This window comes from Typopeltis vanoorti, chromosome 2, assembly GCF_054136105.1.
Source record: "Typopeltis vanoorti isolate ZY-2024b chromosome 2, IOZ_Tvanoo_1.0, whole genome shotgun sequence".
Taxonomy (NCBI): Eukaryota; Metazoa; Arthropoda; class Arachnida; order Uropygi; family Thelyphonidae; genus Typopeltis; species Typopeltis vanoorti.
In genome coordinates, this window is record NC_143550.1 from 19355867 (window position 1) to 19379361 (window position 23495).

Genomic DNA, 23495 nt, shown 5'->3' on the forward strand with positions numbered 1-23495 from the left:
AAATTCACTACCTTTTTTTGCTCACAATGCCATATTTCCCCTATTGGTCATTTTTTTTAGTATACTTTTTTTTTTTTTTAATGTCAAAAGCTTTTCCTCGTGATCTGGTTAGAGTGCCCACCAAGTTTGAAGGCATTTCATCTACTGGTTCTCTGTACAGATTGCTCTAAACAGGGGTATTTTAATTTGAAACACCCTGCATATATGAAGTGAAGTTCAATGAGTAGACTTTTGTAAAATGGCATCATATTAATGAGGTTACATTGTATTTTGAACTAGACACCTACATGGAATATTCTGAATTGCTGCAAATCACTTACGCTTTTTTTTTTTTAAAACCTATGCATAAAATGTTTTACAATGTTATATATTATTAAAAGAATAAGATGTGAATTTCATATCCAACTTATTTATATTACTTTACATATACATTACCTGACTAAATTTTAAACACAAACTCACCTGAAACTTCAACAATATCGCCAGGGACAATTTCTTTCGCTCTAATTTTCTGCACACCTTGTTTATCTGCCCTGACCACTTTACCCATTTCAGGCTCGTACTCTTTAAGGGCTTCAATAGCACTCTCTGCATTCCTTTCCTAAAATCAGAATTTTTCCTTTTAAAATTATACGACACTTAAAAAAATAATTTTTATAAATTATAAATATTATTTATTATAATATCATCAAATTCTTGATATGTATCCTCAGGGTGTGCACAGGATGTTATGATAGTATCACATGAAAAAGTTACATTATTACTAATTTCAGACCAAATTAGTATATTGACCACATTGGTATATTGGCAGTTGCATGCCTATATGGAAACTAATGATTTCTGCGGACAACTGGAACGTATGGCATAGATATACAGGAAGATACCTACATAAACAATCACATCATCATCGTCCAGTCCAACAGTATGGCATTTTAAAAACACACACAGAGCCAAAGCCATTTATTCTAGTGATATGATACAGCTCTGTCCACAGAACTCAAATATCTGCACCATACGTTATTTGCCAATGGCTATAATTCCTATAAAATACTACATAGCCCCATTACCCCTCTCTCCTCTAATACATAGCAAATAGAAATGGTAATGTTGTGTTCCTATGTCAGAGGTACATCAAAAAAGATAGGCAAAGTACTGATGAAACATAGCCTTCACATCACTTTCAAACCTCATGTTAAACTAGCAACTCTGATCTGCTCACTTAAGAATAAACTTCACCCTCTAACACACCCTGGAGTATATGAAGTTCCCTGTGACTGTGACTTGGCCTATTATGGGCAAACAGGAAGATCAGTTAACATCCGCCTGGAAGAACATAAAAAATACATTCGCTACTATTACTATGACAAGTTAGGACTGACAGAACATGCTTTGGACGTCTCTTCACACAAGATTAGATGGAAGAAAACAAATGTGCTATTTAGAAGTCATTACAGATCTGAAAGATTATTTTTTGAGTCAGCCATGGCTTTGAAGAATTCTCTTAACCTGAACAAATACAGCTGCATTAATTTTCCAAAAATTTGGGAGACTGTTATCTTAAGAGCAATTACCACATAGCCATTATGTTTTTTTTTTACAACATCAGAGGGCACCAAAATAGGAATTTAGATCTTTTGTCAGTTAAAATTGTATTGATTCACTTATTCACTGTCGCATATACAAACTGTGTTGTGCTCTGATGATGCTGATTTGAAATTCAGGAAATAAGCAGTTAATAAAACATCATCATCATCATCATCAAATTCCTGCCATGTACCCTCAAGGGGTGTACAGGATATGACAGTACTACATGAAAAAATTACATCATTACTAACTTCCTATCTACAATTTTCCTCCAAATCAGTCTGTTACTTGTCAAGACTCCAACATTATCAGATCTTATATTTCTATCGTCTAAGGCACTTTGTACCGTATCAATCCACCTATATCGTGGTCTTCCTCTGGGTCGTTTTCCTGCCAACCTGGCAGAGAACACTTGTTTTGCTAATCTTTCCTCTCCCATTCTATTTAAGTGACCATACCATCTGAGATTAGCTCTGCTAACGCATTCCTGGATGCTGACAATGTCAAGTTCTTTCCTAATATCCTCATTTTTAATATGATATTGCCATTGATGCCATCTGTTCACGCCTCTAATCTTTCTCAGGACTCTCATATCTGCAGTCTCTAGTCTTTGGTCAAGTGTTTTACTTCTGACCCAGCTCTCAGATCCATAAGTTAAAATTGGTTTGAACACAGTCTTGTATACAGCTAATTTAGTGTTGCGACTAATTTCTTTCTTATTCCATATGAATTTATTCAATTGACTTCCCACGATACCAGCTTTGCTGATTCTGTTGTCTATTTCTATATTTAGTTTACCATCTTCGGTAAAAATTGTGCCTAAGTAGCTGAAATGTTTTACTTGTTCCACAGGTTCTCCATTCACAACACAGTTGACATTTTCAATGATTCTGCCTATTTTCATTGTCTTTGTCTTTTTATTGCTGACCTTCATACCATATCTATTACAACAGCTATTCAATTTAGTCAGAGAATCTTGCAGACTTGTAGCGGATTTATTTAGAAGTATAACATCATCCGCATAAAGCAAAGAGCTGACATTAACATCTCCAATTTTGATATCAGGTTTAATACCACATTCCTTCATAATGTGATCCATATAGATAATGAATAACAGAGGGGATAATGTACATCCTTGTCTCACACCAGATTTAACATTAAACCATCTTCCTGTACTTCCTTCAATTCTAACTGCTGACTCACAACTCAAATAAAGACTAAGTATTGCTTGATATAATGCCCCATTGACACCATATAACTGCAGCGTATTGAATAGCTTCTCTCTTGGCACCTTGTCATATGCCTTTTCCAAATCGACAAAACTTAAATACAGATCTTTGTTATATTCCCATGCTTTCTCGACTATTTGTCGTAAAGTGAAGATCTGATCCTGACAGCCTCTATTTGGCCTGAATCCAGCTTGTTCTTCACCAAGCTTTTCTTCCACAATTCTTCTCAACCGTTTCTCAAGTATACTTGCATAGATCTTGCCAGGAACACTCTTTAATAAAACATCTTTTGATAAAACTGTTTGGTATTTAACCCCATGAACACATGCATCTACAGTCATAAGCCCCTCCCACTCCCAATGCCAGACTCTGTGACAAGACAACTGGGGTTTACCATAGTAATAAAGCATAGTGAACCTTGCATTAAGTGGGATATGTAAATCATCTAAAAAGTAAAAAAGAGATCTATTCTTTCTATAAAAGAAAGCTTATATTAAAAACTGAATAAATAATACTGAACTTACTTGCCAAACACCAACAATTGCATTGGCAATGAGAATAAGTAGAATAACAAATGGCTCTACAAAGGCAGTAATTTGTGAACTTTCATCTTCATGTTCCTCAAACAATGCTAATACCTATAAAATAAAACAATCAAGACATAAACCAAGTTATCATAATGAATTAAGCAACAACATCCTGCTTAAGACAGAATTCAATTGCATTTATCTAAAAGCTTTAAAATAAGATTATAAGCTAAAAATCCCATAATAAATATGCTTGTAGATGTTGAACTCTTTAAGTAACTGCTTAATATGCTGAGCAAATGAACATGATCAATGTGCAATTAACAAATTTTAATAAAAATTAAATATTTATATAAAGCAAAATATTTTACAGAGGTTTTTTTTATAACAATGAAGAGTTGTACAATTAATCCATACAAACACTTATTCTGTTCCTTTTTTTCTTTATGTAAATATCACCATATCTTGTCACATTTGCTCAGTGTGTAGATGAAATGTTTATAACTGTTTTTCTTAACATACAATTCTGTATTCTTTAAACATATTTATAACAATGCTTAGCAACCTATACACATCTCTTTGTCTACTACAGATATGTTGCAGTAATTCTTCCACTGATAAATGTTTTGTTGATTTAAAAATAAAATAAAAATTGAGCTTAGCATTCAATATGCTCAAGAATGAAATTATAGACCCCTCATTTTTATGTATTATCAAACTTTTGAAAAATCATGTTAAACAACTCTGAAGAAAATGACTTACAGGATGTTTTTCCCTTTAAATTTGTATAATAGAGCATGAGCTAAATACAACATTGCTGGATATAGTACCAATCTGTATCTATTTCAAGTACTTCTGCACCCTAAAATTATTCATTTGAAGCACTGTTTAAAGATGCTTTCCTCCAGCTCAACTTTATGTACAGAAGCATAAATGATACTTTTATTCCTAATACTATATTTTTAACATCCTGTCATGATAAAATCATCGGAAAATACTTTTTTTTTTTTTTTTCAGCAAAGAGATTATTATTATTATACAGGAACCTCCATGGAGTCCGAAGACTCATCGAAAGGAGACCAATCCATACAACCTATCTGAACCCATTAACAGTCTTTAATAAGTAGTGGTAAAAACCACCACCACTACTTATTAGAGACTTGAAGTGCCTGAAAGGGTTGCATATTTGAACTCTAGGGCAAGATTTCCTGATTATTTAACCTTTAGTCATCTCACAATATTATGTGTAGGAATACACTTAAAGTAAATAGATAAAGGTTTTCAAGTTTTCAGCAGTGTGATGTTAATAAAGTAGTGTAGTTGAATTTCTTTTTACATAATCCATGCATGTTACCAAAAAAACAAACTACCAATAAATTAAAGTATCTGTAAATAACTATAATGCAAAGCAAATTACATATGGACCTATATTCCGTAGGCACGAATCACATATGCAATGCTTAAAGTGCAAAATACAACTTATATAATAGGGTGCAGAAATAAATCAATAATAAAGAGTCTCTCTAACTCTGTACAGTAGATCACTAAGACATGAGTTAAATCCATCTGGTCATGTAACTCTTGGTAGACAGAGAGAGGAATGGAGCATTTTTTAAAACTGAAAAATGAGAAACTATAGTGATGGAATGCAGGCGAGTCAAGGTGAAAAGACATTTTTAGGTATGCAGTATTGTCTACTGCAATGTCTAGAGCTTGTGCCAGTTCCTTGATAAGTCTACCAAATGAATGTATATCATTTTGAAAGTTTTAACAGTTTTACAAATTTTCGTAATGTGGAAAAAAAAAGTTTGTCCACGTGAATGGTCTAGCAGGAATTTTATTTTGACTGTATAGTGTAAATACAGCTACTGGTGCTAAAACAATAACAATGCTTGGTTTACTTTGACATGGATTAGGAACAGATATTCAAGATGTGCCACTGCAGTTCTAATTGCCTGAATTTAGGATCTAACCATCGAAGCATACTGTCTCTGGCAGAGGCAGATTGAAGACTTGTAATCAAATCATGACTGAAGTTCTTGGCAAGTGGAGCAAATAACACTCCACACATCTTTTGTATTTTATCGTTCACAAGAGGTGAACGATAAAATACAAAATATGTCTACTGTTCACTTATTATAGTCTTTATCTAGTCTAAGTTGTGCAACCAAGTCTGCTCTGGTCAGAATTTTAAAAAAAAAAAATTAATTTTACAGATTTAAATTCCAAAAGAATTTAAATCTTTCCATATACCAGACCTCCAAGTTGTGTGGTATGCAATTCTATAGCAAAGAAAAGTGATCCCAAGTCTCTATTAAAAGCAGATCCTAGGTTCAAGGTTATATCGTGAGTAGTAGTAGGTGTATTTAGTACTAATGTAAAATTGGCGATTTTTATTAGGTTTATTGTGTTTTTCCTTAGAAAATTAGTGTTTTATGGTATATATTAGAGTAGATTTTTGTGTTTTTAGAGAATTTACTGTCTTTATAACATTTGTATTGTGATATTGTAATATTAAATACAGCCATAAAATGGAATGGTGCCAAAAACACAGAAGAAATAGAATGCTAACAAGTACAGTGAAGTAGTAAACAAGGTTTTATCCACTAAAGATGATACTGTAAATAATTTAACCTCTGAAATCGCTAGGTTAAAGAAGATTATTAGATGGTGAGGGAATTACAGAATGTCAAGCAGCATTCAGAGGAACTCAAGAGAATAAAAAAAGTTTAGCAGCAAAATAGAAAATAAAGCACAGAATCAGATAAGTAAAGTTGACTGTAAAAAAATTAGGATGTTATTTGGTATGGCGACTATCATAAACCATGCCATTGATGAGCAGGTTATAATATCAAGTTTTCCCAGAGCAAAAATTAAAAACACAGCACAAGCAATTGAAAAACAGAAAAGAAAAGAGGTCATAATTCTGGTAGGTACCAATGACTTAACTAGCAATAAATTCAGTATGAGAGAGGATATAAAAGGTTGCTGGAAGGGAGTGAAGAGTGAGAAAGTCATTAGTATATTACCTAGACATGATGGAAATGAATTACGAAGAAGGGCTATGATGGCAAAAAATTTGATGCTTAGGCTGTGTAGAAGTGGATGCAAGTGTTTGGATGTGTGGAGCAAGTGTTGAGGGAAGAACGGATTTGTATAAGAGTGATGGCCTACACCTGAATGTGTTTGATATCAGAAGTCTTGAAAAATTATTAACTGATATGTGTTAGGTCACAGAGTCAGAGAACTTGAATTATGACAGAAAGAATCATGAGAATCTGTGTATAAGAGCAAAAATGTTAGGTAACTGTGTTAATGATGGTAATGGTTATTATTAAGAAAATGATTATGAAGAGAGAATGATTCTGTGTTCACCTGGTTCAGACCTATCAAGCATGTGTAAAGATGGTTTCAGGGCAGTTCATCCAATTATTTTCGTCCAATCAAAATCTCGTCCATTACTTTTCTCGTCCAGTAGGACATTTCATACAATCTTATTCGTCCAATTCTATTTCATCCAAATGAAAATAACTGGACGAAATGCCCTGAAAGCACAACTCTCGCAAGTTTGGTTGGCGATGAGATACCGGAAGAATATCATCATCAAATTCCTGCATATCATATATATCATATCATAGCATATCATATCATATACAGGATATGATAGTACCACATGAAAAAATTACACCATTACTAACTTCCTATCTACAATTTTCCTCCAAATCAGTCCGTTACTTGCCAAGACTCCAAACATTATCAGATCTTATATTTCTATCGTCTAAGGCACTTTGTACTGTATCAATCCACCTATATCTTGGTCTTCCTCTGGGTCGTTTTCCTGCAACCTGGCAGAGAACACTTCTTTTGCTAATCTTTTCTCTCCCATTCTATTTAAGTGACCATACCACCTGAGATTAGATCTGCTAATGCATTCCTGGATGCTGACAATGTCGAGTTGTTTCCTAATATCTGCGGTCTCTAGTCTTTGGTCAAGTGTTTTACTTCTGACCCAGCTCTCAGATCCATAAGTTAAAACTGGTTTGAACATTGTCTTGTATACAGCTAATTTAGTGTTCCGACTAATTTCTCTCTTATTCTATATGAATTTATTCAATTGCCTTCCAACCATACCAGCTTTGCTGATTCTTTTGTCTATTTCTATACTGAATTTACCATCTTCACTAAAAATCGTACCTAAGTAGCTGAAATGTTTAACTTGTTCCACAGGTTCTCCATTCACAACACAGTTGACATTTTCAATGATTCTGCCTATTTTCATTGTCTTTGTCATTTTATTGCTGACCTTCATACCATATCTATTACAACAGTTATTCAATTTAGTCAGAGAATCTTGCAGACTTGTAGCAGATTTATTTAGAAGTATAACATCAACCGCATAAAGCAAAGAGCTGACATTAACATCTTCAATTTTGATATGATGTTTAATACCACTTTCCTTCATAATGTGATCCATATAGATAATGAATAACAGAGGGGATAATGTACATCCTTGTCTCACACCAGATTTAACATTAAACCATCTTCCTGTACTTCCTTCAATTCTAACTGCTGACTTACAACTCAAATAAAGACTAAGTATTGCTTGATATAATGCCCCATTGACACATTCTTCCACAATTCTTCTCAATCGTTTCTCAAGTATACTTGCATAGATCTTGCCAGGAAATACCTCTGTAATTCTCACATTCAGTTTTATTTCCCTTTTTATATATGGGTACTACGAGAGCTCTACTCCAATCATCAGGAATTCCTCCAATCATCACCATTGACACCATATAACTGTAGCATATTGAATAGCTTCTCTCTCGACACCTTGTCATATGCCTTTTCCAAATAAACAAAACTTAAATACAGATCGTTGTTATATTCCCATGCTTTCTCGACTATTTGTTGTAAGGTGAAGATTTGATCCTGACAGCCTCTATTTGGCCTGAATCCAGCTTGTTCTTCACCCAGATTTTCTTCCACAATTCTTCTCAATCGTTTCTCAAGTATACTTGCATAGATCTTGCCAGGAAATACCTCTGTAATTCTCACATTCAGTTTTATTTCCCTTTTTATATATGGGTACTACGAGAGCTCTACTCCAATCATCAGGAATTCGTCCCTCTGTCCAGGCTTTCTGAACTATGCAGTGCTGCCACTGTAAGGCTTTTATACCACCATACTTCAGCATTTCTGGTCGAATATCATCTACTCCTGATGCCTTTCCAAATTTCATGCCTTTGATGGCTTTTTCTACTTCAAGTATGGATATGTATTCCTGACTGCATGCCTGGTCAGTGTTTTTTTTACCACTGTGCTGTCATCATTGCTTGTTTCATTTAGCAGTTTTTCAAAGCATTTACTCCACACTTCAAGGATATCTTTTTCTTCCGTTTTCATGTCACCTTCATCATCTCTAACTCCGTTTACAGCACTCTTTCCTCCATTCCTAAGCTTCTTCAACAACCTCCAGAATATTCTGCCACCTTCTTGATATTTATTTTCTATATTCTTGCCAAAGTCCTCCCATGCCTTTTGTTTAGCTAGTTTTACACAGTGTTTAGTATTCTTGCATTTGTATCTGTATTCTCTAAGAGCACAAGCTGACTTATTTGCCATAATTGCATGGAACTTTTGATATACTTTCTTCTTTTCCTTTACTGCCTCCTTAACTTCCTGTGTCGACCATGGAGTTCTAATTTTTCTATCCTTGCAGACAACTTCACCACATGCCTCTCTAGCTGAGTCAATCAGGTCTTTCTTCAAGGCTTGCCACTGAATCTCTAAGGTTTGATTCCTGTTCTCAAACTTTTTCATTTTTTCTTCAATAATCTTTGTGTATTTTAGTCTACAGTTCACATCTGAGAGCTGCTCAACTTTGATTCGCCAAAAAACTTTCTTACATGTTATTCTTTTCAATATGAAATTCAGTTTCATCCTGCTCAAGACTAAATAGTGATCGCTTCCAATTTCAAATCCTCTGTACATTCTGGTGTCCTGCACCAAAGAGAAAACATCACTATCAACAATAACATAGTCAATGAGACTTTTCTTATTCCTTGCCTCTTCTCTCCATGTGAATTTGTGCACATATTTATGTTGGAACATGGTGTTAGTAATAACCTGTCCATGTCCTGAGCAGAAATCCAACAGATATTGGCCATTATTATTAGCTTGGCTCTTTTCTCCAAATTTTCCCAAAATATTTTTGTATGTCTGATAATCATTTCCTACTCTGCTATTTAGATCCCCAACAATGACCAACTTTTCCTTTTTCATTGTGTCAGTTGTTTTTTCTAAAGCATCAAAAAGTTCCTCCACTTCTACCTTAGTAGAACCTTCTGTGGGATCATAGGCACAAATAAGTCTCATTGTCCAATTCCCCATTCTCATATTTTCCCACATTGCCTGCCATTCAAGAAGATAAGCCTCATATTTTGTGTTGATTACTGTGGCTACTCCTTCTTTTCCTTGATTGTCACTGCCTGAATATAACAATTGTATTTATTGCTCAGAAAGATCTCACTAGTTTTTGTCTTTTTTGTTTCAGTCACCCTTATTATGTCGATTTGGTACTTATCTAATTCCTCAGCTAGCTCCATTTCTTTGCCATTCAGGCTTCTTATGTTGATAGTACCGATCTTTAACTCTGGTGATGTTGAGTTGGGGTGTGTTTTCAGATTTGTTTCAGTAGCTGACTTTTCGCTGTTCGCCCTGGTTCCCTGGCAAAAACAACAGGGGCCTTGTTTAACCGGGCGATGCCCCAACAGGCATGAAATTTTGTCATCTTGTACTATCATTTTTTATTTTGGTTTAAGCCAATAAGAATACAATTTGGTCGGCTAAATTCCAAATTGCGAGCCCATCCTCGTTCGTTCAGTATCAAAGTAGATACCCAACAGGGTGCACCACGAGAAGGTGAGGACTGGACATTAGTTCAGAAGCCCTGGTCGGTTCTCCGCATTCCTTTAAAGGCTATGTAGAGGTCTCCTCTCAGTTATACAGCTTTGACCCTTAAATACCCCCGGAAGAATATCAAGTAACGTTAAATCATGACAGATTTCTTTTTTATGATTCTGGTGTACAGGATGAGGATCGTCTTCTTGTTTTTGCCACAACGGAGAACCTAAGATTACTTGGAGCAAGTGACATTATCTTCTTGGATGGCATATTTAAAACTATGCCCTCACAATTTGCTCAGTTGGTTACTATGCATGGAATATTTCCAGAGCATGTCATGCCTCTGGTGTATGCTCTAACTCCTGCAAAAACTGAGACTACATATCGGTCAATATACCAGCATGTTGTCAACACTGCAAAACAAGCAGGAAATATTGTGAATCCACATACTGTTATGATGGATTTCGAGCTAGCGAATATGAATGTTGCATGGGAGATATTTCCCAATGCAAATATAAAGTGTTGTCTATTTCACTTTTCTCAGGTCCTTTGGCGACATAGGGTCTGTGACAGCAGTATAAAGTTGCAGGAAGCCCTATATGTGAAGAAGCATCAATGCTGTTCAGCTTGCTATTCGTGCCGATTGACAACGTACTCTAGATATTTGACTACATTGCAGAGAGCATTTCTGAAGACCTAGAAGGATAGAGTATAGAGTATGTTGAACGTGTTTACAACAGAGGGCGTGGGGGGAGGAAAGAAACCCTCGCTTTCCACCCGAGGTATGGAACATCCATGATTTGGTCACGAATGGGACACAGAGAACCAACAATTCTGTAAAAGGTTGGCATAACAAATTCCAAAAGTTGATGGCGGCATACTATCCATCACTTTGGTGGTTCATCAATTCCCTGAAGGAGGAACAGAGGCCGAATGAACAAGATATAACACACCTTCTTGGAACTCAAAGAAACATCAGGGCTCCTGTGAATAGCCGGTACCTACATAACCAAGAATGCATTTTCTCCCTAGTACAGCAATATCCTCAGTACAAGGCTGAAAACAGACTCAACACGTACCTGCGGTCAATCACTTATAGTTTGAAGGTGAACCCAGCTGAGGAAGTCAATGAAAAGACTAAATTCTCCAAACTCCGCAGATTTCAAAATCCATTATCTCGTTTTCACATACCATTTCACATCAATTTCCGAATTAATTCTGTTGTTTCCTTATTTGATTTGTTATAATTAAATGCTCACATACATATCATGTAGAAATTTGTACAAATTAAAACAAGTGGCTCAGAATCACTGCTGAGTGGAAAAATCTAGGTTGGACATAGTGATATATAGGACAAACTGAGGTTGGACAAAATGACCGATGGGACAAATTGAGATTGGATGAAATGTCCGACCGGATGAGTGTTCTCTTGGACAAACTTATAAAAGGACAAAAAATTTTGGACCATCTGCCCTCTAACCGTAAAGATGTCTGCAAGGAACTAGATAACAGCAGAGATCTGCAAGTTGTCAAACTGTCATGCAGACTATGTCACGCAGTATTAAAAAAAAAGCATGAAGGTAACTTATGTCTGTACACGAATACTAGGAGTATCATACTTAGGCATTAGTGAGACCTGGGAAGAATTTTATGAATTTAGTGAGAGTTTACTAAGGAAAGGTCATATTTTAGCAACTCAATAACTGGTATTGAGGGCAGAGAGTATAGTATTTTTTTAGAAAGGATATGAGAGGAAAGAGTATGCTGCTAATGACTTGAATCCAGTTGAGACCCATGACTGCAATACTAGTAAGTTTTTCATGTGGCAGCGAGTTTGAAGCCCTTTGTTGTGACGTAGAGTCTAACAAGATCAAATATATATTGGGGTGTTGTTACAGAGCTAATGGATCAGATGCTAATGATGATCCATTAGCAACTGATCCATCAAATAAAGATGATAGGTATAAAAAGAGTAATCATACTGGAGGACTTTAATTATTTAAACATTGATTTGGGTAGTTGTGAAATCACATGAGAAGAATGAATCTGAATTTGCACTGAGCTGTTATGAGACAACTTCCTCAAGCAGCATGAGACAGAAAGAACTGATCAAAGCGTGTTAGATTTGATTATAGTGTCAGAGAGGATTTCAGTTTAAGACTTAACTATTCTGCCTACAGTAGGTGACAGTGATCATGTAGTACTCGCTTCGGAAGTAAAAAGTTTATGAATGTTCCTTTCAGAAAAGGTTACATGATGAACTACAAAGAAGGAAATTATGACCACCTGAAGTTTATTTGCAGAACTTGCAGAAGTTATTTTACCTCTTTACAAGGCCTTGATAAGACCTCATGTGGACTTTTCTTGCAGGTCTAGTCTTCATGGTGATTCTGAAAGGTTCTTACAGAATTTTAGTAGATGGAATTTTTCATTTTATGGAGGGTGGAGAAAGAAAGCAAGGGCATCCTCAGAAGTTGGGAATGAATGCTTTCAAGAAGGGGGTGAAGGCTAGATTTTTCTCTCACAGAGTGGTGTGCAATTGGAACGGACTGCCATTGGATTTTGTGTGTGCAGCTTGAAAGAAATCAAGAATAGGTATGATAGCTGTACAAATAGCATGGCCTCCCTTGATGAGTTCCTGACTCCATGGAGGTCTCTCTCTTAATAATAATAATTTCTAATGAATGCTTCCAGTTCTAATATTTTTCAGGAAGAGTTACAAAAAAAGTTGGTATTTGCTAGAAATCATTAAAAATTAAAGGTAACTATTTTTTCTCAGCATCTTGCACAAGCAGCTGATCAGGATTATAAATTTATTGGAATATCTGAATCCTTTATCAGGCTGTAGAAAATTTTTCACTTAGTTATAAATTAAATTAAAAATCCCAAGAAATTATATTCATGTTTACTCCTTTATCTACACATAAGCAAACCAAGTTTGTGCATGAAGTGTCTTCACGACTAGGCTACTTCTCTATAGAGGATAGTGATGTCACATTAATGCCTTAGTATCCCATAAAATGGGGTGCTTAAGGGTCAAAGCTGTATAACTGAGAAGAGACCTCCACATAGCCTTTAAAGGAATGCAGAGAACCGACCAGGGCTTCTGACCTAATGTCCAATCCTCACCTCGTGGTGCACCCTGTTGGGTATCTACCTGGATACTGAATGAACGAGGATGGGCTGGCAATTTGGGATTTAGACGACCAAATTGTATTCTTATTGGTTAAACCAAAATACAAAATGATAGTACAACATGACAAAATTTCATGCCGGCTGGGGCGTCGCCCGGTTAAACAAGGTACCTCTTGTTTACGCCAGGGAACCAAGGTGAACAGCAAAAAGTCAGCTACTGGAACAAATCTGAAAACACACCCCAACTCAACATCACCAGAGTTAAAGATCGGTACTATCAACATAAGAAGCCTGAATGGCAAAGAAATGGAGCTAGCTGAGGAATTAGATAAGTACCAAATCGACATAACAGGGGTGACTGAAACAAAAAAGACAAAAACTGGTGAGATCTTTCTGAGCAATAAATACAAATTGTTATATGCAGGCAATGACAATCAAGGAAAAGAAGGAGTAGCCACAGTAATCAACACAAAATACGAGGCTTATCTTCTTGAATGGCAGGCAGTCTCAAGTAGAGTAATGTGGGAAAATATGAGAATGGGGAATTGGACAATGAGACTTATTGGTGCCTATGGTCCCACAGAAGGTTCTACTAAGGTAGTAGTGGAGGAATTTTTTGAGGCTTTAGAAAAAGCAACTGACAATGAAAAAGGAAAAGTTGGTCCTTGTTGGTGATCTAAATAGCAGACTAGGAAATGATTATCACACATACACAAATATTTGGGGAAAATTTGGAGAAAAGAGCAAAAATAATAATAATGGCAAATATCTGTTAGATTTCTGCTCAGAACATATCATGTTCCAACATAAAAATGTGCACAAATTCACATGGAGAGAAGAGGAAAGGAATAAGAAAAGTCTCATTGATTATGTTATTGTTGAAAGTGATGTTTTCTCCCTGGTGCGGGACACCAGAGTGTAAAGAGGATTTGAAATTGGAAGCGATTACTATTTAGTCTTGAGCAGGATAAAACTGAATTTCATATTGAAAAGAATAACATGTAAGAAAGTTTTAAAGCGAATAAAAGTTGAACAGCTCTCAGATGTGAATTGTAGACTAAAATACACAAAGAATATTGAAAAAAAAAAAAAATGAAAGAGTTTGAGAACAGGAACTAAACCTTGGAAATTCAGTGGCAAGCCTCAAAGAAAATCCTGTTCGATTCAGCCAGAGAGGCATGTGGTGAGGTTGTCTGCAAGGATAGAAAAATCAGAACTCAATGGTGGACACAGGAAGTTAAAGAGGCAGTGAAGGAAAAGAAGAAAGCATAACAAAAGTTCCTGACAAATAAGTCAGCTTGTGCTCTTACAGAATACAGAGACAAATGTAAGAAGGCAAAACACTGTGTAAAACTAGCTAAACAAAAGTCATGGGAGGACTTTGGCAAGAATATAGAAAATAAATATCAAGAAGGTGGCAAAATATTAAGGAGGCTGTTGAAGAAGCTTAGGAATGGAGGAAAGAGTGCTGTAAAAGGAGTTAGAGATGATAAAGGTGACATGAAAACAGGAGAAAAAGATATCCTTGAAGTATGGAGTAATTACTTTGAAAAATTGCTAAATGAAACAAGCTGTGATAGCACAGTGGTAAAAAAACACTCAACAGGCATACAGTCGAGAATACATATCCATACTTGAAGTAGAAAAAGCCATCAAAGGCATGAAATTTGGAAAGGCATCAGGAGTAGATGATATTTGACCATAAATGTTGAAGTATGGTGGTATAAAAGTCTTACAGTGGCTGCACTGCATAGTTCAGAAAGCCTGATGATTGGAGTAGAGCTCTCATAGTACCCATATATAAAATTGGAAATCAAACTGAATGTGAGAATTACAGAGGTATTTCCCTACTGAGTGTTCATGGCAAGATCTATGCAAGTATACTTGAGAAACGGTTGAGAAGAATTGTGGAAGAAAAGCTTGGTGAAGAACAAGCTGGATTCAGGCCAAATAGAGGCTGTCAGGATTAGATCTTCACTTTACGACAAATAGTCGAGAAAGCATGGGAATATAACAGAGTATTTATGTATTTAAGTTTTGTCGATTTGGAAAAGGCATAAGACAAGGTGCCAAGAGAGAGAGGCTATTCAATGCGCTACAGTTATGATGTCAATGGGGCATTATATCAAGCAATACTTAGTCTGTATTTGAGTTGTAAGTCGGCAGTTAGAATTGAAGGAAGTACAGGAAGATGGTTTAATGTTAAATCTGGTGTGAGACAAGGATGTACATTATCCCCTTTGTTATTCATTATCTATATGGATCAAATTATGAAGGAAAGTGGTATTAAACACGATATCAAAATTGGAGATGTTAATGTCAGCTCTTTGCTTTATGCGGACAATGTTATACTTCTAAATAAATCCACTACAAGTTCGCAAGATTCCCTGACTAAATTGAATAACTGTTGTAATAGATATGGTATGAAGGTCAGCATTAAAAAGACAAAGACAATGAAAATAGGTAGAATTGTTGAAAATATCAACTGTGTTGTGAAAGGGAACCTGTGGAACAAATAAAACATTTCAGCTATTTTTACTGAAGATGGTATATTAAAAATGAAAATAGACAACAGAATCAACAAAACTGGTATGGTGAGAAGTCAACTGAATAAATTCATATGGAATATAGAGAGAAATTAGTCGGAACACTAAATTAGCTGTATACAAGACAGTGTTCAAACCAGTTTTATCTGATGGGACTGAGAGCTGGGTCAAAAGTAAAACATTTGACCAAAGACTAGAGACCGCAGATATGAGAGTCCTGAGAAAAATTAGAGGCGTGAACAGATGGCATCAATGGCAATATCATATTAAAAATGAGGATATTAGGAAAGAACTTGACATTGTTGGCATCCAGGAATGTGTTATCAGAGCTAATCTCAGGTGGTATGGTCACTTAAACAGAATGGGCAAGGAAAGATTAGCAAAACAAGTGTTCTCTGCCAAGTTAGCAGGAAAACGACCCAGAGGAAGACCAAGATGTATATGGATTGATACGGTACAACGTGCTTTAGACGATAGAATATAAGATCTGATAATATTGGAGTCTTGACAAGTAACAGACTGATTTGGAGAAAAATTGTAGATAGGAAGTTAGTAACAATGTAAATTTTTCATGTAGTACTATCATATCCTGTACACCCCTTGAGAGTATATGTCAGGAATTAGATGATGATTATGATGACAAGAATATAATTTATTCGCATTTTTAATTTATCGTGCTCTGGAAAAAATTACCAATTCCATTTCCAGAAATTCAGTCTCACTGATTGTACTGTAAAATCATGGAAGATGGTGATAGATATTTGACCATCTCATGGTGGATGCTATCTGGTTTAGCATTTGGTCAACATTAATGCTAAGAAGCTTTTAGTTGTTTCTTGAACAGCCTCTCGTAGAGTTCCGGATAATTTGATGAGAAAAGAATGATGTTTTTCTGTTTTGCTTTTTAAAGCCATAAATTCATGGAAGTAACATGGCGACATTTTGCAAACCTTTTCCTGAATGTATCTGGAAATTTTTAATTTTCAGATATTTTGGGTAAGCAAATGTGCATTCATTGTATTCCAGGATCAAAAATAGTTGATTGGCATATCTGCCCTTCATTTTCTGAATTTTGTCCCAGACCACTTTGGTAGTGGTTGATTTGGATATAGAAGATCCAAATTAGATTCAGGAGCTATTTTGGTTCTGATAGTGGATGTACTGTGCTTAATCATGAGCATGTTTGAAAGCAATCATTAAGTTCCTTATGGAAGGGTATCTAATGGATACTTGGAGATTTGTTTTCAGCTTACTCTGCTGCTGTATTGTGCATTGCATAATGATATAGAATAAGACAAAAACCAATGGAATATTTTGGGTATTTCATATTATACCCTCTATCATATGATTTTCTGCTTCAACGATAGGGATGTAATGACTAATATGGTCAAATTCTGTGTTCCAGTCAATTTTTCATTTTCCATCATGAAAAATGTAACTGTAATTGGCATTCTTCAAAATAGATGTCGCATGAAGGAGTTGTTCTGAAGCGGGTTTTTTAGATGCTGTTTTGCCTAAGAAATCACCTAAATGGAGATTTTTCAATGAATTTTGGAAAATGCTTACTCTTCCAAACCTTTTAGTTAAAGAAAGGAGCCAATTTGTAGATTAGATGGTTGCCAGTAGAATGAATAATTAAAAATATTAATGTTTTGAAAGCCATAAATTCATGGAAGTAACATAACATTTTGCAAACATGTTTCTGTTGTTTCTATTTCTTGTTCATGTTGGTTGATATGTCCCCCACTTTTTGACATGTCTTGGACCTTGTAATGGTTCCTAATAAATCTGAAAATGAAGGTTTCATACCAGAATTAAAGGATTCTGAGCCAGAGTGGCATGCACTCAGTGATATATAACAAGCTTTGGATTCCATCCCAAAATCACGGGAGAAAGGGACATATTGTGACACCACTTACTTGAAATGGAACCCATTAGCAAAATGATCTTAACTAGGCCATCGAAGACCATTTATCTTACAAAAGCAATGCATATACACCATAAGGATCCCCATCCAAATGCCCATGGCAAGAATGGCAGCAGGGCTTCTGTGAAAAGGATAATTGGCTAAATTATTGAAATAAGACTTGGATGCAGGACTGTTGTTAAGGTATATATACAGGCACTAAATTCAAAAAATTTGTAATTTTTTTAAAGTGGTTTTTTTTTTTTTTTTTTTTTTTTTTTTTTTTTTTTTTTTTTTTTTTAAATAATTGAGCTACAATTCTGTTGGATTTTGCCACCCTCCAAGCCTGCTCCTAGGGACTGCTTTAGATGCTTAGTGGGTTATGACAGTCCTGCTTGTATATGCATTATGTAAAAAAGTTACAAGAGCTGAGTGCAGAGTGAAAAAGAGGAACCAGCATGGCGATTTCTAACTAATGAGCAAACAATTAATTTTCCTATTTTGACAAAAGTAGACAACAGCTACTATCTTTAAGAAAGAAAACATTATCACAATATGAAGCTTATGGGAGATTTTAACTACAGCAGTATAAATTGGGGAGAGGAAGATGCATGTAGCAATAAGGGAATGGAATTTCTAGAATCCTTGAGGGACAAATGCCTTAGGCAAAACTCTTGTTCCCTCTACATATGTAGAGGGAACAAGAGTTTTGGATTTGGTCATAGCATCAGAAGAGTTGATATGAGATGACATCTCTTCCACCAGTTGGAGAGTGACCATATGGTTTTGACCTGGAAGATGAATAGATATGCAGGAGTATCAAAGAGAAGGTAACGTATCTGGAATTATAAGGCAGGTCATTATAATAGTCTTAGATGTCAGCTTGGGGAAGTTTCATGGAGGGAGGAAATGGAAGGTAGGGATATCATTATTGTTTGGAAATTGTGAAGGAATATTTGTTAGCAGCAATAGTAAGCCTCTTCTTCACTTGTGTAATAGTAAATGTATTACACAAGTGAAGAAGAGGACACAATTTGGTGTAAAGTGGATGACAAACAATATTAAAAAGGAACTGCATTCAAAAAAAGGCTATGGAAGAGATATAAGGAGATGGCTGTCCGATAGGTTTCAGAGAGTTGTGTATGGTGGGGCAGATGCATGAAGAATATAAGACACAGGCCAGGAGAGTGAATAGTATGGTAAGGATAAAAATGGGAATAGATGACTGATGCAGAGGACATAGTGGAATTGTTCAATGAACACTTTATTGGAGTATTTCATCCTGGAAGAGCAAATTTTAATACTAGAGGGGTAAGGCAGGTTCGAGGTTTAGAGGTGCAGGAGGAGAGCGTGTTCCAAATACTGAGTACTCTACATGTAAGTAAAGCTGTGGGACTGGATGGTATTTCACGAGTTTTGAGAGAATGTGCTAAAGAACTGACAGCTCCTTTGTCCTGGCTTTTCAACGAAAGTCTGGCAATGGGAAAGATGCCCAGAGAATGGAAGGAAGGCAAAATAGTGCCATTGCATAAGGGCAGTAGCAGACTAGAAGTGTCTAATTATAGGCCAGTTTGTGAGTCATCAGTAGTTGTTAAGATCTTGGAAAAAGTAGTGAGGGACCATATACAGCATTGGACAGATGAGGGTAATGTTATCTGTGAGAGTCAACATGGATTTGCGAAGGGGCGCTCTTGTTTTAGTAATATGCTAGCCTTTTATAAAAAAGTTACAAGAGCAGATGAGGGAAAGGCATATACTGCCATTTTCTTGGATTTAGCGAAGGCATTTGACAGGGTGCCACATGATAAGCTGATATTTAAGTTGCAGCACATGGGTTTGGATGTCATGTTGGTCAACTGGATTCAGGATTGGCTGTCCGATAGGTATCAGAGAGTTGTGGATGGTAGGGTAGTTTCAAGGAGGCAGAGGGTTCTTACTAATAGTGCAGATGTGGTAGTCCTGCAAGAGGATTTGAATAAGCTAGACAGATGGACAAATGAATGGGAGTATCTGTTTAATGCAGCAAAATGTAAGGTCTTGAGGTTTGGGACACATCGATGGGACGCTGTATACTCTATTTGAGAGCTATATGGAGGATGTAGGGGAGACTAGAGATCTGGGGGTTGATGATTGATAGAAACATGAAATTTAGGGGAAATATTGCAAAGGTGGTGAAGGTAACACAGAGGATTGCTGCAATAATGAGAAGGACAATGACTAATTGTGTATAATAATTGTATAATTGTTATACAATTATTATACACAAAGTATAATTGTGTACTATCAAAAAACTACTGTAAAAATGTCATAGTTTTACTAAAATAAAATACATGCCAAGAAAACTATAGGTCAATATTCTTTTATAAAAAGTGTAAGGGAGGCACAAGAATTTTTTTTTAGAAAAAAAAGATGGGGAGGTATCTCTTCAAAAAGTCTGAAAACTGGGTTACTTAGCCAATTATTCATCTAATCAATGCAGCAATGTAATAACAACATGTAATCCAGCATGAATGTGTTAATAAATGACAAATAGTAAATAGAATTCTAATGTATATTCACATAGAAATTTCATGCTAAGAAAAGAATTCTTTTTTCTGTATAGTGGCAATATGATGCTATGCTACTATAATAATAAAAAAAAATACTTACAAATGATATGATAGCTGCAAGTAATAAAATTTTTACCAAAAGATCATCAAACTGTTCAAGGATTAGCTGCCAGAGTGGTTTTGCTGTTAACAAAATAAATAGAATGATTTTAGGCAATTTTGGTTGTTTGTATCTAGAGCTGACAGAACAATTACAATAATAAGATTCATTATAGACTTGAAGAGGTTATTGCTAAATTTAAAAGGAATCTGTTTATATGAGAAGTATTTTTAATAGATTTTAACTATCAATACATATCAATTCTGATGGCTGCAGTCATAATATAAGTCAAGTTAATGACTTAAGTCACATAAGTAAGTCTTGTAGATAAACTTATGTTGGTTACATCATCATCATCATAGTTTATTCACAATATGATACAATGTGAAAAAGGAAAAGAGATTTATATTAAAAATTAAATATTGCAAATTATGGTCTTCTAAGTCTCTCTATTTGAGCAGTTTAGCCTATGGATGGTTTCACATATATATTGCCAAAATTGTTTGCATGGTCTTCCTATCATGCGATTGCCATTTTCTGGTTTGTACAGGATGAGGGATTCCAAAAACGGTGAGACTTCAGGATGTCTGAGTTGATGCCCAAGCCATCAGATTTGTAGTTTTTTTTGACTATATTGACAAGTGGTTCTTCTTAGTCAGATTTAGCATAGCAGAGTTAGTGACAGGGTCCATCCAAGTGTATCCAAAGATCAGACTGAGACATGTGCACATAGATTTATGTTCCCAGGAGCTGACAATGTAGCATTGCCAAAATATAGGAAGGTATTGATTCAAGTTTTTTAATTAATATTTTAGTATACGCTGTCATTTCCTGAAAAATTTAAAGTCACACATAAGTAGGTAGGAGAGAGAGTGAGAGATGATTCAAGTTGAAATTAAATTTTTTTTTTCACTTGTCAATTCAGAAATGCAAATAAACTTTTCAAATGAAAATAAAGTCCTTTTCAATGATTGAAACAAAGCTCTTAAAAATCACATTTTTGATTATTTGAAAAACAAGTAAAATGTTTTTTTTAATTCACTTGATAGATTTCTCTAACAATACTTTTTTGTGTATCAGCAATACATTACTTTCTTTCTTTCTGTTTCCCCCGAGAACATTTCCAACTTATAAAAACTTGTTTGGTTAGTAAACATGCTTAAAAATAAGCACAAGCATTGGCAACCAAAAAATAATGCAGTTGCAATTAACAAAAGATCTTGCAAATTTTATTAAAGAATTACAAAATGATTTAGATGAGGGTGGGTAACCTATAACCTTTTGTGACTCCCAACTTAGCTTACTTGTATGTAGTATGAATATCAGTTGACTGCTAACGATGCTAAGATGGGGAGAGCAATAATTAATAAATGTGATGTAAAGATCCAACCCAAAGAGACTGGCATTTTGGGCAAAGTATAATGGCTACAGTTTAATGTGAAAGTGTTTGGAATAAAAAAACTACAGGCTGAATATTACATGAATAGAACTACACTGCAAAAACTTGGTGAGGCTAAGAATTTAGGAGTAATGGTGGACAGAGTTCAAATATATCACAAAACTAGGAAAAATAGCTTACAGGATCATTCCAACCTTAACACTAACAAGAAGAAATAAGAAGATTATTATTCATCTTTATAAAGCTTTGACATGAAATCCATCCCTAAACAAACACAGATTTGGTTGGTTTGAGGCATTTCTTGAGGATGTGGGACTGTTGCTAGATGTTTAATAGAGACATGTGCATTACAGATAGTATAATGTTTTAAACAATGGCTTCACACATGAAAGAGAAAACTAAATAAATAAAATTTATTACTCCTATATATTTCCCTCAATATGTCATGAGCTTCATTCAGGGAGAAATGCATAAATCTCATTATCCATTATGTCCAACTGGTTATTTCAAAGGATCTTTTACTTATTATCTAGCTAAATATCTTTCAAGACTTCTATGAAACTTTACTGGAAAAAACAACCTCTTATATCAAAAACAGTTTTGACTTCAAAAGAAAAAATTAAAGATCATCTTCAAGATCTGAAACGATGGTTTACTTTTATGTAGTTTCACTGTTTACACGAATACCACTTCAAGAGACTCGCTACACCTTTCGCAAGCAGATTTCCCTGCTGACATCATCAGATTACATAATTCCGGTTATTTTACTTGGTGTAGTAAATAATTTCAGCAGACTGAAGGGACTACAATGGGTAGTCCTATATCACCTGTTTTGGCTGATTATTTTATGGAGCATTTAGAGGATCGGATTTCTAACACCATTTCTCCTCAACTTCACATTTGGCTACATTTTGTGGGTGATGTTTTTGCAATCTAGTCTCACGATGAAACAGTACTTCAATTTTTGGTTAAATTAACTCCTTATATTCATCAAGTTCACTAATGAAAGTTTATCTAACAACAGTCTCTCCTTTTTGGATACCTTAATAAATCATAACTCTGTTAGTAGTATTGAATTTTCTGTTTACAGGAAGCCATATCTACATATCTACACATCACCATCCTTCACGAAAAGTAGGTATTATCAATAGCTTTGTGCACTGAGCATGCACAAATTGTTCTTCTGAGTCTCTTCTATTAGAAGAATTAAATAAAATAAAATTTACTCTATTACTTAATGGATACGAGAGCTTGATACAGAAAATATTTGATAATTATCATCTCTCTCCCAGATTGCAATCTGATGTTAAAAGAATCTGCATAAAGGAACATTCTGAATAAACAGCAAGGACCTTTTGCAGATATAATCTGTAAATCACCTTCGAACCAACCTGGAAATAGTCATTTTTCTTACTGCCTATCAAAGATACATCATCACCTGTATCCTAGCATGGTGTTTATCAAATATCCTGTTCTTGTCATCTTTGCTACTGTGAACAAACTGGCTACTGCTATGATCAGAATCCAAGAAAATCGAAATTATATAATTTTTTGAACTATTTTTTTCTGTATAAAACCACAAAGATGTCAAATAGAAACTATGTTTTTATTTCA

The 23495-nt window shown here is 35.1% G+C and overlaps 1 protein-coding gene across 1 annotated transcript in view; it reads right to left on the minus strand.

Moving 5' to 3' along the window:
- The window catches only part of LOC150108860 (calcium-transporting ATPase sarcoplasmic/endoplasmic reticulum type-like), a 263322-nt gene that overhangs the window by 177431 nt on the left and 62396 nt on the right, over positions 1 to 23495 (minus strand). Inside the window, exons 4-6 of the mRNA XM_090410430.1 lie at positions 20483 to 20565; positions 3338 to 3451; positions 463 to 601 (exon numbers count right to left, since the gene is read on the minus strand). Of these exons, the coding sequence (XP_090266556.1) occupies positions 463 to 601; positions 3338 to 3451; positions 20483 to 20565 (336 nt within the window). The remainder of the gene's footprint in view (positions 1 to 462; positions 602 to 3337; positions 3452 to 20482; positions 20566 to 23495) is intronic.